The 16068-nt window shown below is 45.2% G+C and overlaps 1 protein-coding gene across 2 annotated transcripts in view; it reads left to right on the forward strand.

Annotated features, from left to right (window-relative positions):
* The window catches only part of LOC105181424 (Molecule interacting with CasL), a 288317-nt gene extending 272595 nt beyond the window's left edge, over positions 1 to 15722 (forward strand). For both annotated transcript variants that reach the window (XM_025307902.1, XM_025307903.1), the window contains one exon: positions 15510 to 15722. In XM_025307902.1, the coding sequence (XP_025163687.1) occupies positions 15510 to 15665 (156 nt within the window). In that variant the 3' untranslated portion in view covers positions 15666 to 15722. The remainder of the gene's footprint in view (positions 1 to 15509) is intronic.
* Positions 15723 to 16068: the final 346 nt, after the last annotated feature.

A 16068-nucleotide genomic window follows, 5' to 3' on the forward strand; every position in this document is an offset into this window, starting at 1 on the left:
AAGTTAAATATTGAAAAAGTTATCAAGTTTTCCTCAAATATCTTAAAAAATATTAGGCAAATAAAAACATGTTTTAAACAAAAGTTGTTCAAATTAAGCGGTAAAAGAAAGCAGTGTGATAAAGATAAGGGTTCCCATTTAAAAACGCAAGTTGATCTTCAAGTGACCTTGAAGGTCATGGCTAAGGTTAAATTCAAGGTTACCATCAAGTCTGTTACTCGATTTTCTACAACTTGTTTATTCAAAGTTTTTCGTGAAAACTTGATCCTACAAAGTTATCCGGTATTTTCCAATATTTCCAGTAGTTCCAGTATTTTTAGACACCCTGTATGTTACCAATAAAAAGAAATGTCCGGCGGCTCGCATTTATGTATTAATAGTTTCTGAATTATTTTATATTGTGGTATTAATTAAAATGCGTTCAAAACATTGTGATGAGCCGCGGACGAGAGCACATGTTGCCGCTTCCACACCAAGTCCCCCTTCTTATACGTCACGGGACGCCTCCGCAGATTGTATCACGCGAACTGTCATTGGTACGCTGCCTCGAGATTTTCCGCAACCCACGAATACAGTTCCGCTAATCGTTTCATTCTAACCGACCACTCCGCCGGATCTCGTCGCTCGATCTCGATGTTTCCTTCCCCCCGACTCCTCACGACGCGCCGCGGCTCTAATTCGCGCCCGAGATTGAGGAACGTGGGGGAAGTCCTATCGAGGAGTGGTATGCGGAATTATACGCGAAACGGAAATCGGTAAGATGCGCGTCCTACTCGCGGTGGTCGTCTCCGAGGAAAGCCACGATCATCATTTTTAATATTCTGTTCACCCGCTCGACCGGATTGGCTTGCGGATGATAAGACGGCACGGTACTGTGATGGATTCGATTGTCGCGAATTGCTCGATATCTTTGTTCACGAATTTGGTACCGTTGTCTGTCAACAAGGATTTTCGGTGTTCCCCAGTGCGATATCACAAGGTCGTCAAGAGCTGCCCGAATGAGCTTTCCATTCGCGCTCCACAAGGGCTGGCACTCCATCCATTTCGAGAATAAATCTTGAATTACCAAGATAGGAGTAACCGGCTCGGCTGCGGGGCAACGGGCCCATTATATCGGCAGCGACCACTGTCCAGGGCTTTTCGACGACCCTTCGCCCCATCAGGCCGGCAGCGGCCTGCTGGTTCACCTTAGTCCGCTGACAGACTTCACACTTTCTCACAAAATTTGCGGTATCGCGAAACATATTGGGCCAATAATAGGCGACCGCGAGACGATAATACGTCTTCTCGGCGCCTAAATGATCTACTTGAGGATGACCGTGGGATTTCTCGAGCGCCTCGTCCCGCGATTCGCCCGGTAATACTAACTTCCATCGATCGAGATCCTCCACTAAATCCGAGATCATTTTAGTCGGCCGCAAAAAATACAGTTGACGATCGATAATCCGCCACGTCGGAAACCATCTCGGGTCTTTCGAGACTTCACGATAACGTTTTCGGTACCATTCGTCGGAGGTTTCGTTTTCCTCCGACTCTCTATTCGCTTCGGGATCGTGTCCTTCACTCACTGCCGCGGTCGTCGTGGGGGTCTCGGAATCCCCCTCGAACATACGCGACAACGCGTCGGGAATGTGATGTAGAGCTCCCTTTCTATGCACGATCTCGTAATCATATTCTAGAAGCTCTAAAGCCCAGCGTGCAAGTCGACCCGTGGGGTTACTCAAATTGTGAAGCCATCTTAAGCTGCTGTGATCGGTAATCACGGTAAAGCGGTAGCTTTCCAAATACGGTAGGAATTTCTTTATCGACGACCGCTAAACATTCGAATTCCGTGGTGCTGTATTTCTTTTCCGCGTCCGTAAGCACGCGGCTCGCGTACGCGATGACGCGTTCGACCTCGTCGATTGTCTGCGTCAATATAGCCCCCACTCCCATGGTACTCGCATCGGTCTGCACGACAACGGTACTTCGAAATTTGGGCACGAAAAAATCGGGGCAGTGGTCAAATCGGCTCTGATTTTCTCGAAAGCGGTAATTTGTTCGGAATTTCACTCCCATCGCTTGCCCTTGCGAAGCAATCGCGTGAGTGGCTCGCTAATAGTCGCGAATTACAGTAAGAAGCGACGATACCACAACGCCATCCCTAAAAAGCGGCGTATTTGCTTGATATTGGTCGGCGTCGGGTACTCGAGAAGCGGCCGAACCTTCTCGTCGTCTACTTTCAAACCGTCGCGATGCACCAAAAATCCGAGATATTTAACTTCCGAGTGGCAAAACTCGCATTTCTCCAAATTAACGGTAAGTCCGGCCGAGTTGATCTTTGCGAGAACGCGCGACAGCCATTCGAGATGCTCTTCGAATATCTCGGTAACCACTACGATGTTATTTGAATATGAGAATGCATGGGGCTCCATTTCTGGCCTGATTAATTTATCGAGAAGCCGTTGAAATGTGGCCGGTGCCCCCGATAATCCATACGGCATCCGCGTAAAATGGTAATGGCCTTTGTCCGGTACGGAAAAAGCGGTAATCTCGCGACTTTCCTTTGCCAATGGTATTTGGAAATAAGCTTGGTTCATCTATCGTTGAGATGTAATGCGCGGACCGTAATTTGTCGAGAATGCCCGTCATGTTCAGTAACGGGTACGCGTCCTTCTTCGAGACGTTATTTACTTTTTGGAAGTCAATGCAAAAGCGATATTTGCCACTCGGCTTCTTAACCATTACGACCGGATTTGACCACTCGCTATCCGAGGGTTCGATAATTCTGGCCTTTAACATGGTGTCAACTTCTCCTCGGATCGCCTCTTGCACTTTGGGCGACACTAAATAACAACGCTGCCGAATCGGTGAATGTGTCCCAACGTCAATATTGTGCTCCGTGAGCGACGTGACGCCGGGATCTTCGGCAGCGGTCGGTACAGTCCTTCCCACAAATTCTTTTAATTGCTCTTCCTGTTCTCGCGATAATTCCGAGACCCCACAACAAAAGCTCTGTTGTCCGCGCTCGTTACAGAAGGGATGGCGGCTCGTCCGCAGCGCGTCGTCCGCGAAACTCCATTCGCCCCTGGCGAAATCGGTAATTAATTTAAATTTCGCGAAAAAATCCATCCCCAGGATGGCCGGCACTGCGAGATTCGATACAAGCCGATAACGAGCGTTTCTCTGCGTCCCTGCAATTCGATATTCATCCCCGCTGACCCGCCCAGCGTGGTCAGCGTCCCGTCCGCCAGACGGATCCGAGAGGACTTGGTACACGAAATCGGTAACCCTAGCTCGCAAATTGCGTCGATACCCTCAGCACCAAAAAGAGTTCTATCCGAACCGGTATCGATCAACCCGAGCAAGGGGTACTCCCTAACTATAACCTCTAAAAAACGCAGGGATGTTCGCCCGCTCCCCTGACGCGCTCCATATGAACTCGCCACCTTCTGTTTATTTTCGCGGGTCTTAGAATCGGGAGGAAACGTAGGGACCCTGTCTACCGTCTCTTTCCCCCGTTTCCCGAGCACGGCGGACACGTCCGCACCGTCTGTTGCGCGCGAGCGCAACGATAACAGTGGACACGCGGGGGCTCGCGACACTCTCGCGCAAAATGACCGGCGGCGTCGCAATTCCAGCACTTGGCGGAATTGCCACGCGGAGCCGGTCCCGAGGCAGGTTCCCTGGCGGTTTCCCGCCGAGTACTTCTCCTTGCCTCCGCCCCCGCGCCTCCGACTCGAGTGGTCGCTTCGCGATCCTCCCTTGCCGGGGTCGGCGGGGTCGCCCCCGCCGGTCGACGCATCGCCTCCTCGGTGCGTGGACGCTCGACCTCATGACGCGTCTCTCACCCCGACGCTCGGGAATTCGGTATCTGCTCGGCCGTCATGGTCGAAGACGGCCGAGATGAGCGCGGCGGCGGCCGATAGGCAAGATCCGGACACACGGATTTCTCGGGAGGCGGCGGTACGCGATACTGTCTCACGACCGCGTAGCTTTTTTTGGCGCGAGTGGCGAGCCTCTCCAACGCGTCAAAGTTCTCGAAATCATCGCACGGCGATCTGCAACCTCGGGAGCATGTTGCGGTGGGCGTAATTCAATTGCTCGACCTCACCCCATGGTAGGTCGAGCCGGCCGAACAGCTTGAAGATACACGTCAAATAATCCGCGACGGGCTCATGCTCCCCGTGCGTGCGCTTCATAATCTCGTCGCGCAACGCAAATTGGAAATCGGGGTCGCCGAATCGCACGCGCATCGCTCCCTCGAAATCATGCCACGAACCCCAACGAGACCTCTTAATTCGGTACCACTGCAACGCGATACTGGTCAGGAAAAACGGCAGAATCCTCATCCGCGATCGGTACGACTTCACGCTCCTCTTCAATTCGCACGAGGAACGTTTCGACGTCGCTACCTCGAGTTCCCGAGAAACTAATGTTCCAGTGACGCATGATGTTATATGCGTCGCCGGCCGTCATCACGCGATCTCTTGTGCACGTTTCCGGTATCCGGGTCTGCGGTAGTGGAAACGCTTGCGGTATGTATAGGGGCGGTATTTCCCCTGGCGGTAGCGAGAATGACGGCGGCGGTGCTTCCCGAAACGGCGACGGCATTCGCGCGGTCGGTACTTTTAAAGTATCGGGAGCCGTTCTCCCCGGCTCGAGGATCGTTCACTCTGAGAACTCCAGCTCCTCGAACTTCCCGGCGACGTCATCGTCCGGCAACGGTGGACGGATTGCATCCTCCGCCGGTGACGGAGGCGGAGGGTCCCGGCGCCCTGCCCGCTCGTAACGGAGCAATCGCGCGCGGAGCGTCACCGTATTGCCCGTCGCATTAATACCACGCGCGGTCGCCTGGTTTCGCAGCTGTTCGAGTGACAGCTCGTAGATCCAGGTCTCGTGATCCGTGTCTTCTGGCATTTTTCCATGATTTTCTCACCAAACACGAAAAACTGTAAGAGGTGCGCCGAAAGAAGTCCGCAAAAAAGAAAGATTTTTGGTGTGGAGGCGACAACGGTGGCGGAAGCTCTTATAACGGTAATCTAACAATAGTTATTGTCTAAAAAAGACGTCACAGAAAAAACGATCACCAACAAAACATAAAAAAATTTGTCACTAATAATACACCACAAAACGGGACACCACCATCGCGAGAGTTATCCGCGATACCCGGCGCGGAGCGCGAAGAAACAAAAAGAAAAAGAGAGAAGAAAAAAATCCAAAAGAAAAACTGAAAACAAAGGAAAACGATAAATCGCGTGAGAAATAGATTCCCCAAAAAAACGGTAGAGGCTCGATCTTCGTCGACCTTCTATTTCCTTTGTGATTCGAATTTAACATTTTCTCTTTCCCGTCGGAATAACGGAAATCGGTTATCTCGTAACCGGCCCTTGATCGGGTCCCACGTTGGGCGCCAAAAATTTGCGTCATTATTTCTAAGCGCCGGCAAATTTCCGCCGCTCCACGCGTCACGGTCTTTTACACAAAGAAAAACGTTAAGTTGGGCGCCAGGTGCGAACAGCCGCACCGTTCACAAACGCTAATCGCCAAACAAAAAAAGGGGTGACCGCGACGCGGGATTCCGACGGGACTGGTAGCTCGAAGCGGTTTAAAGTCGGTAGACGGGATAAGTTCGGCCGGAAATCGGAAAAGCGTAAAGACCGGGAAGATATAGAGCAGCGCGGCTTCTACGATGATTCTCTTTATTTTTTTTCGGGAGACGGTATACTCCGAATCTCAGTGGGACAGTACAATTTTTCCCCACGCGCGTACTCGCGAGATCGGTACCGCTCTTCGCAACAAAACTCACTTTTCGACGAGACACGCAAACGGAACACCGAAAAAAACAATAAGTAGGTGGACGGCCTTACAATCTGCAGGAACCTCCCGGCGGCGTGGTCCGGGCTGGTCGTCGGACGGTTCGCTCTCTCCTCTCGGACGCAGGTCCCGGCAGCCGGCTCGTGCTCGATAATCCGGTGGTAGCGGGTTCGGCACAAGGTCGGAGCACACACCTATTTCCTCGGGAGCGAGAGGGTTACCCAAAACTTGTCCTTTTCGAGAGCGGTACACCAAAATCTTTCCGTCGAGAGCGGGATACCAAAAGAAGAAATCTCTTTTCCGGAGAGCGACCACGAATTTTTATCTCGTGAGAGCGATCAACGACTTCTCTCTCTCTCTCGGGAGCGACAAAACGGAATGACTCTCCTTTTCTGTTTTCGGCAAACGAATCTCATCCGCCTTTTAACGCGACGAAAACTGATCTCTCTCTTCTTTGCGCACGAAAAACGGAATCTCCTTCCTTCTCCCAAAACTTGAATCTCTCCTTTCTTTCTTTCTTTGTCTCTCCTGGCCGGGGGGGGGGCCTCTTTCCCTCCGGTCCTCTTTCCGTCGACACGTCGGGAATCCGTTCGCGAATCGGCATTGTTGATCCGCGGAACGGGTGCTCTATCTCTCTCTCTCTCTTCTCTTCTCTTGCTTTGTCCCGCGCTGTTTTTCTTAGGTCTGTCTCGCCGCTGTTTTCTTAGACGAGCGGGAAACGCGTCGTGGTCGTGGTCGACGGGATTACGCCTCGCTCCTTCCGTCCCTTTCCGTGTTGTCATCGTTATTTGCCTAACAACAAACACGGCAGCGATAATTTCTTTCGGGACGACATATAATTTCCTAATAGGAATCTAGAATATAGAGAGAATATAGAAAATATCACCTGATTATGCCGTGCCTGACGATGAGCGATGTCCGTTAAATCCCTCCTGCTCCTCCGGTCCTGCTGGTCGGCTGGGGAGGTCCGGGGGCACAAAATTGAGGGACTCGAGACCGTCTCACCTGCGCGCTCTTAACGCTAATTGATTTCGCTCAAGTTAATATGATTTTCTGGGGAAATGTCTCGAACTCCCCTTTGACCGCGCGATGCTTGTCGCCCCTCCCCCCCGCGTCGTCGCCCACTAGTGACGGACGGCCCGTGGCTGCCACGTCACAACATACACTCAAACGCAAAAAACCCGGTACACTAAAAATTTGGGAAAAAATTACAAAATTTCAAATGATCATAACTTGGTAAATAATGAAGATACAAATATGCGCAGAAATGCAAAATGAAGCTTGAAACGTCCTCTTTAAGAATATCTGAATGGCAATTATGCTCGGCCATTTTTTTCAAAATGGCGGATGATAAAGTGAGAGGATGCAAAATTGATAATCAAAGGTCCGTGTTTGCGATGGTGCATGGTGTGCATCAGATATCGCAGCGTAATGGGACCAAATGCACATGAAAGTATAGAGTGTTATCTTTAAAATGCTACTTTACCAAGCTCGATGTGATCATTTTTCACTGAGTTGTTCCAAATTTTGCTAAAAATGCGGTTTTCTTGTTAAATTTGCATAATTCAGTGAATAAGTATCGCATCAAGCTCTATAACGAAGTATTTTAAAGAAAACATTCTATACTTTTAGGTACTTTTCGTCCCATTGAGCTGCGACACTTACTTTGCTCCATGCGCCGTCGCACGCTCGAACCTTTTTTTAGCAACTTTTCATGTTCTCCTTTTTATCACCCGCCATTTTGAAAAAATATCGTTGCGCACAATTTCGATAGATCTTTCGAAAAGTACGGTTTCAAAGCTTTCAAACCGTTTTTGAAATTTGCTGCTAGGATATTTAGGTGTCGAGATATTCAATTTCGAATTTGCAACAAATGTCGATTCAGCGAGGCTTAAGGGGCTAAGAGGCTCTGCGGTTCGTTTGGCTCTTTCATAATTTCAATAGCCGCGTTCATTATTCTCTATACAATAATTTACACAATTTTGCGAATTGGAAATTTAATTTTTATCAAAAGTTATCATTCTTTACCCTTCAGTTACGCATGATCACTGTGGTATACACTTTAGTTCGCGAAGCTGTCCCTAGCTCTCTACCTTCTCCGTACGATTGGCCATTATGGTACACAGCTTGAATATGCTGTTCAGGATCGCGCCTGAGTTCGCGGTGACCCGGCGCGCGGGATGGAGTCGCTGGACGCCACCTGAACGTCGAAATTCCCTGGCGCTCCTAGTCCACGGAGCCGCCGCGACGCGGCGATCTGGGGTGTCGCGCGCGCGAGCCTCTCGGCTCGCACGCGAGCTGCCCAGGGCATATAAGAGTGCCCGCGGAGACGATCAGAGATTGCCTTCGTACAGCTTTTGGCCTTCGTGCGGTCCACCGCCGATAGTGGCACTATCTCTTGTACGCTGGACTTCGCGAGTTGTCAGTACGCCGGGCTTACGTTCTGGCTTGACTGAGATTCTGTCGGTGCGCCGGGCTTTAACGGGCTTGACTGGATTTTTCTTAAATGTATGTGCCAAGACAATAAACAAAGACAAACAATTTTCCTTTTCCGAACGTGTCCACTCCGATAAGCGCTGCCTCGTGCGACTTTTCTTTTTCCGTGATCTTTTCCTTTCGAGGCGCGTTGCTTCGTGCAACTTCATCAATTTAAACCATAATTGATTGTTTCGCATCGAAATTATTGCGTCGATTATGGCGACGATAAATCCTGGAAAGGCTGCTCAAGTTATTGCTTTAATTGAAGATGGCAGAAGTCGAAGGTACGTTGCTCAGGCACTTGATTTGTCAGTGCAGATTTAACTGTGCAACGTGCTTATGCCAGGTACTTACAAACCAATTCTTTCCATAGAAGGCCTGGTTCGGGACGTCCTCGATGTACCAATCACAATGATGACTGATTTATTGTTTCAAATTCGTTAAGAGACAGACATCGAATATCTGTTCAAATTAGAAACAATTTAAGGGATGTCCGCAACATTAATGTATCCATTAACACCGTTCGGAGAAGATTAAAGGAACAAAATCTGCTTTCGCGCAGGCCAGCAGCTGTACCTTTGCTTAAATGTCACCATCGCGTAGCTCGACTCAATTTTGCAGTTGAGCATAGAGACTGGACTTACGCAGACTGGAGCAAAGTACTCTTTAGCGATGAATCTTGTTTTTGTGTCTATTCTCCAGATGGACGAGAACGAGTTTATCGTCGCGGTGGAGAACGATTTGCAGACTGTACGGTAAGTGAGAGGCATAGCTACAACGGAGGCTCTGTAATGATTTGGGCAGGAATTTCAGCTAATGCACATACAGATCTGCACTTTTTTGACAAGAATATGAACGCAAATGTATACGTGGAAGACATACTCATTCCGTATGTTGTTCCGTACGCACCCTTCATCGGAGAGAATTTCTTGTTTATGCAAGACAATGCTCGATCACACACTGCGAGAAGAGTGCTTGATTTCTTCGATGAAGTTGGCATAAATCGACTCGATTGGCCAGCAAATAGTCCAGATTTAAATCCAATCGAACATTTATGGGACAACCTCGGCAGGAAAGTACGAAATCACGTACCTGCTCCTCAGTCACTGCGAGAACTGCGAATAATTCTCGAAAACGAATGGAATACAATTACGCAGGATGAAATTAAAAGATTAATAAGGAGTATGCGTGATCGTATGAATGAGGTAATACGCGCACGAGGCAGTCATACCCACTATTAGTACACACACACCACACATACAGCAGAGAGGGTTTGGAGTCATTAATTACTACAGGAGTGACGAACTGCGGGGTCCTTATCTCTGCTGTAACACCACACACACACACACACACACACACACACACACACACACGCACACGCACACGCACGCGCACACGCACACACACACACACAGCACACACACACACACACACACAACATACAATGGGACTTTTCCTACCAGTAAAACTCCATGCGGTTTATATTGGGAAGACTTACAACCATAATTTGAGCTAATGACAGCGGTATCTTAAAACGCAATTCATCTTTATTACGTAATATCGATTACGCAAAATGAAGAACCTAAATTGAATTTTACTTTCATTTCCGTGGCTTTCAAAATAATAAATGCAAATCATTGAATATATTGTGCAGGTTATGTAAATTATTGTATAGAGAATAATGAACGCGGCTATTGAAATTATGAAAGAGCCAAACGAACCGCAGAGCCTCTTAGCCCCTTAAGCCTCGCTGAATCGACATTTGTTGCAAATTCGAAATTGAATATCTCGACACCTAAATATCCTAGCAGCAAATTTCAAAAACGGTTTGAAAGCTTTGAAACCGTACTTTTCGAAAGATCTATCGAAATTGTGCGCAACGATATTTTTTCAAAATGGCGGGTGATAAAAAGGAGAACATGAAAAGTTGCTAAAAAAAGGTTCGAGCGTGCGACGGCGCATGGAGCAAAGTAAGTGTCGCAGCTCAATGGGACGAAAAGTACCTAAAAGTATAGAATGTTTTCTTTAAAATACTTCGTTATAGAGCTTGATGCGATACTTATTCACTGAATTATGCAAATTTAACAAGAAAACCGCATTTTTAGCAAAATTTGGAACAACTCAGTGAAAAATGATCACATCGAGCTCGGTAAAGTAGCATTTTAAAGATAACACTCTATACTTTCATGTGCATTTGGTCCCATTACGCTGCGATATCTGATGCACACCATGCACCATCGCAAACACGGACCTTTGATTATCAATTTTGCATCCTCTCACTTTATCATCCGCCATTTTGAAAAAAATGGCCGAGCATAATTGCCATTCAGATATTCTTAAAGAGGACGTTTCAAGCTTCATTTTGCATTTCTGCGCATATTTGTATCTTCATTATTTACCAAGTTATGATCATTTGAAATTTTGTAATTTTTTCCCAAATTTTTAGTGTACCGGGTTTTTTGCGTTTGAGTGTATATTCATTAGATGTTCGTCATTTGCGTAACGATGTAGCGATTAAGCGCTCATGCACGTTACTGAGCTGCTTGCTTGTGGTATCACTTCCACTTATAAAATTACAATGTACGTATAATTTAAATATAAAAATTATACAGAGTGGCCCACGTAAAGTGTTACAAGTCCATAACTTTAAAAATATTTATCAAATCAAAAAATTGTTCATAAGGAAGTTTCATGTATTCGAGAGGCCTTTCTAATTACATAAACGTAAAGTCGTCTCTGCTTCCCCTTTAAGGGGGGATAGGGATAACTTCATAATTTTAAATTAAACTCCCTATAAAATGTTGCATATTTGGATTCTATGGGAAAACAGCAAGTAAATTTTATCTGAAAAATTTGTTTGGAACATGCTTCTATCGAAAAGACTTTAAAATACGTACTTGATTAACCAAAAGAAACATAAATAAACACATTTACCGTGAAACATAAATACAGATCACAGACCCGTCTCCTGATAAATGTATTTATTTATGTTTCTTTTGGTTAACATCATGTATGTACTCTAAGGTCTTTATTGTTTTTGTTGTATCGCGAACGCAACTTTGTGTCAATGGAGTTCAATCATGAATTAAATTGCTAAAGGTTTAAATGCTTATATTAGGTGTACAAGTAAGTTTCCGCCGTTTTCTATAAAAAATTAGGAATTTGTTGTGAAAGAAAAGTACATTACGTTTTATTCAAAGTATTGTTCATCACTAGCCACTACTTTTTCCTATCTTTCTGGCAGCATTCGGATACCACATCGGAAGAACTCTTCATCTTTTGAGGCTATTCACGAATCGACCCAATTTTTAGTATCTTCATATGTTGTAAAACGCCGTTTAGATAGGCCATGTGCCATCGACCGGAACAAGTGATAATCGGAAGGGGCAATGTCTGGTGAATATGGCGGGTAGGACTTCCCGATTAAATGTTTCCAAATAGGTTTTGACCGGTTTTGCAACATGTGGCCGAGCGTTGTTATGTAAGAGAATAATTTTGTCGTCTCTGGAGTAATAATGGGCGTGTTTTTCCTTGAGTGCTCGGCTCAATCTCATTAATTGTGTTCGGTAGAGAGATCCAGTAATGGTTTCGCTCGGTTTGAGCAACTCATAATACACGACACCAAGCTGATCCCACTAAATACACAGCATGAGTTTTTTTTCCATGAATATTCGGTTTGGCTGTCGACGTTGAAGCATGGCCAGGTAGTCCCCATGATTTTTTCTTTTTTGGGTTATCGTAGTGGATCCATTTTTCATCACTAGTGACTATACAATGCAAGAAACCCTTTCTTTTATGCCTGGCAAGCAGCATTTCACACGTGCAAAATCGGCGTTCAACTTCTCTCGGCTTCAGTTCATATGGAACCCAATTTCCATGTTTTTGAATCATTCCCAACGATTTTAAACGATGTAAAATTGCTTGCTGAGTCACTTCTAATGCAAGTTCTTCTTGCGTTTGGCACGAATCTTCCTCCAATAATGTTTCCAATTCCGTGTCCTCCTACATTTTCGGCCTTCCACTACGTTCTTTGTCTTCCACGTCAAACTCACAGTTTTTAAACTTTTGAAACCACTCACGACAACTTCTCTCACTTAAAGCAGCCACACCATATGCTTCTACAAGCAATTGATGCACCTCAGCTGCAGATTTCTTCAAATTAAAGAAGTAAATCAAAAGTTCCCGCAAATGACGCTTATTCGGCACAAAACTTGACATTTTCGCATGAAAAAAATTATGTGATGCTGATACGGAGTCACTAATACTTCAAGGTTATGTTATTATCAGATGTCCAAACTTACGATATTACGTTTTACATCTGACAATTTCAACATAACCTTCTGGTGGGGCCATCTTTTGTCAAACGGTGGAAACTTATTTGTACTCTTAATAGAAAATATACATTTATTGTATGAAAATGATAAAAAATATTGTATTCAAAGTATTGCCCATCGCTAGCTATACATTTTTCCCACCTGCCTGACAATTTGTGAATGCCACGCTAAAAAAACTGTTGCTCTTTTGAGGCAAACCAGTCATGGAGCCATTTTCGTACATTTTCGTAAGAAGTGAAGCGCTGCTCAGCAAGTGCGTGTCCCATCGATGCAAATAAGTAGTAATCGGATGGAGCCAAGTCTGATGAGTAAGCCGCATGTGGAAGTATTTCTCAACTAAACGCCTCAATCGTTTCCTTGACCAGTTTTGCTGTGTGTGATGGTGCATTATCATGAAGCAAAATCACTTTGTGCTGCCTTTTTTGATATTCTGATCATTTTTTACGCAAAGTTTGATTCAAATCGATCCTTTGTTGTCGGTAGCGTTCAATATGAACGGTTTCGCCAGGTTTTAGCAGCTCACAATAGATCACACCCTTCTGATCCCACCAAACACAGAGCATTGTATTCCGTCCATAGCGATTTGGCCTTGCAGTCGATGTCGATGGTTCGCCTGGAGTTACCCATGATCTTTTAGGCTTAATATTCTCAAAATATATCCACTTTTCATCGCCAGTCACAATTCGATGGAGAAATGACTTTCTTTTGTACTTGGCGAGTAACATTTTGCAAGTGGTTTTTCGGTTTTCCTGCTGTCTTTCATTCAGTTCATGTGGAACCTATTTTCCCATCTTCTGGATCTTTCCAGGGCTTTCAAACGTATGGAGACGGCTTCTCGTGTCACATTTAATTGATTCGCGAGTTGCTGTTGCGTTTGAGCGTCATCCTCATCCAACAATGCTTGCAATTCGCTGTCTTCAAACTTTTTCGATGGTCTTCCACGTTCTTCGTTTCTCATGTCAAAATCGCCACGTTTGAATTTTTTAAACCACTCCAAGCACTGTGATTTACCAAGAGCATGTTCACCGTAAGCTTCAACAAGTATTCGGTGCGATTCTACTGCAGTTTTCTTCAAATGGTAACAGAAAATCAATACTGTCCGCAAATCGTAGCTTCCAGGCACAAAATTCGACATGTTCAACGCTGTTACAAACAATGCTGTTGTATGAAACTTGTATTGTTGTGAGTTGAAAAACTTTGTCAGATGTCAAAAAATGGAAATGGCACCAATGACGCAGTTTGACGGTAACTACATTGACAGCTAGGGTCATCTATGGGCAAATTCCGATTTCATATTTACAGACCTGGTATAAAATTTATGCATAGACCTAATATATACTAGGTGCGCAACTAAGTTTCCGGGGTCACACGTGGATGGCGCTAACGACACATATAGTCGACATACATGTCTGAAGTTGTTTCTTTTTTATAGCTTGGACATCTTTTAACAATAACCAGTCGTAATACCAACATATATCGCAACGCAAAAATATTTTTTCTAACAACGAAGATGTCGAGTTTTGTGGCAAATAAACAGCATTTGCGGGAAACTTTACTTTTCTGCTTTAACTTGAAAAAAAGTGCAACTGAAGCACGTCGTTTGCTTGAGGAGGCCTACAGCGAACATGCACCATCGAAAACTACCTGTGAAGATTGGTTTAAACGCTTCAGAAGTGACGATTACGACACTGAGGACAAGGAGCGCTGCTGAAGACCAAAAACAATTGAGGACGCTGATCTGCAAGTGTTATTGGATGAAGGTGATGCACAAATACAAGATCAACTTGCGGAGGCATTAAATATGACTCGCAAAGGTATTTCCAAACGTTTACATGCCATGGGAAAAATTCAAAAGGAAGGAAAATGGGTGCCGCATGAGTTGACTGAGAGACAGATGGAAAGTCGAAGAGCCACTTCCGAAATTTTGCTTTTGCGGCATGAAAGAAAGAGTTTCCTGCATCGAATTGTTACTGGCGATGAGAAGTGGATATATTTCGAGAATCCCAAACGCAAAAAATCGTGGCTTTCACCTGGCGAAGCATCAACATCGACGGCACGGCCAAATCGCTTCGGAAAGAAGACAATGTTTTGCGTTTGGTGGAAATCGTGTACTATGAGTTACTGAAACCGGGCGAAACTGTCAATGGGCATCGCTACCGACAACTGATCAATTTGCACCATGCATTGTTCGAGAAACGGCCAGAATGGGACACAAGACACGAACGAGTGATATTGCAGCACGACAATGCTCCGTGCCATCGCACTTCCATCGTCCAGGACACCATCAAAACGCTGAAATGGGATCTGCTACCGCACCCGCCATATCCGCCAAACCAGGCCCCTTCTGATTATCATTTGTTCCGGTTGATGGCGCATGGCTTGGCTGGGCAACACTTGGCCAATTTCGAAGAAGTGCAAAATTGGTTGGATGAATGGTTTCGATCCAAAGACGCGTCGTTTTATCGTCGCCGTATTCATGTATTGCCATAGAGATGGCAAAAATGTGTAGCTAGCGAGGGACGATACTTTGAATAAACCATTTTTTGTATTCCTCTTGAAATTTTCCATTTTTCATTGATCAAAAAAACCCGGAAACTTAGTTGCGCACCTAGTATATGGAAATAAAACTAGAGAAAATCAGAATTATATTATTAAAATTATGTTAAACATAAACAAAAGAAAAAGAATAATGATTATATCTTACAGTAAGTGGTTTCCAATAACTTTTAAATCGATTTTTTCAAATATATATTTAATAGATTTCTCAATCGATTTGTCAATCACTAAAAATGAGTATAACGTCAGAGTTAAATGGGAGTTTATCAATACTTTATTTAATTTTTCAGCTCTCTCCTTTGCTTGCATTTTCATAAAATTGACTTATAATAATTATGATTACAGATAATGACTGGAATGGAAATGGCTGGATGTGACGTTCCTGACAAACTTGCCATGTTTTCTTATTTAACGCAAATATATGAAGCTTTCCGAGGAGAAATTCCATATATTAAACATTCAAAACTAGTAAGTAACTGCGCAACTTGCTTATCAACATAATATATACAGGGTGTTCCGTAAGTCGAGGTCAATCGCTCGAGAGATGAATGGGGAACCACAAACGAGAAAGAAAGTTGATACAAATATAGGTCCAAAAATGCGTTGTTTTCGAATTATCGCCATTTTATGTTAAAATTTGAAATTGCTTTGCTTTCGAATTTTTTTGGTTTTGGAATTTCGATGGTTTTTATGAGTTTCAAAACACAACTAAAGTCAAATAAAAGTTGTGGGCTGCTTTAGTACTACCCAGGATGCACCGCGTGGAGATCAGGACCCTTGGCAGAGATCAGGACCCCACAGTTCGTCTTTCCTGTGGTATTTAGTGACTCCAAACCCTCTCTGTCGTGTGTGTGTGTGTGCGTGTGTGTATGTGTGTGTGCGCGCGCGCGTGTGTGCGTGTGTG

Source organism: Harpegnathos saltator, unplaced genomic scaffold (genome assembly GCF_003227715.2).
Source record: "Harpegnathos saltator strain DR-91 unplaced genomic scaffold, Hsal_v8.6 scaffold130, whole genome shotgun sequence".
Classification (NCBI taxonomy): Eukaryota; Metazoa; Arthropoda; class Insecta; order Hymenoptera; family Formicidae; genus Harpegnathos; species Harpegnathos saltator.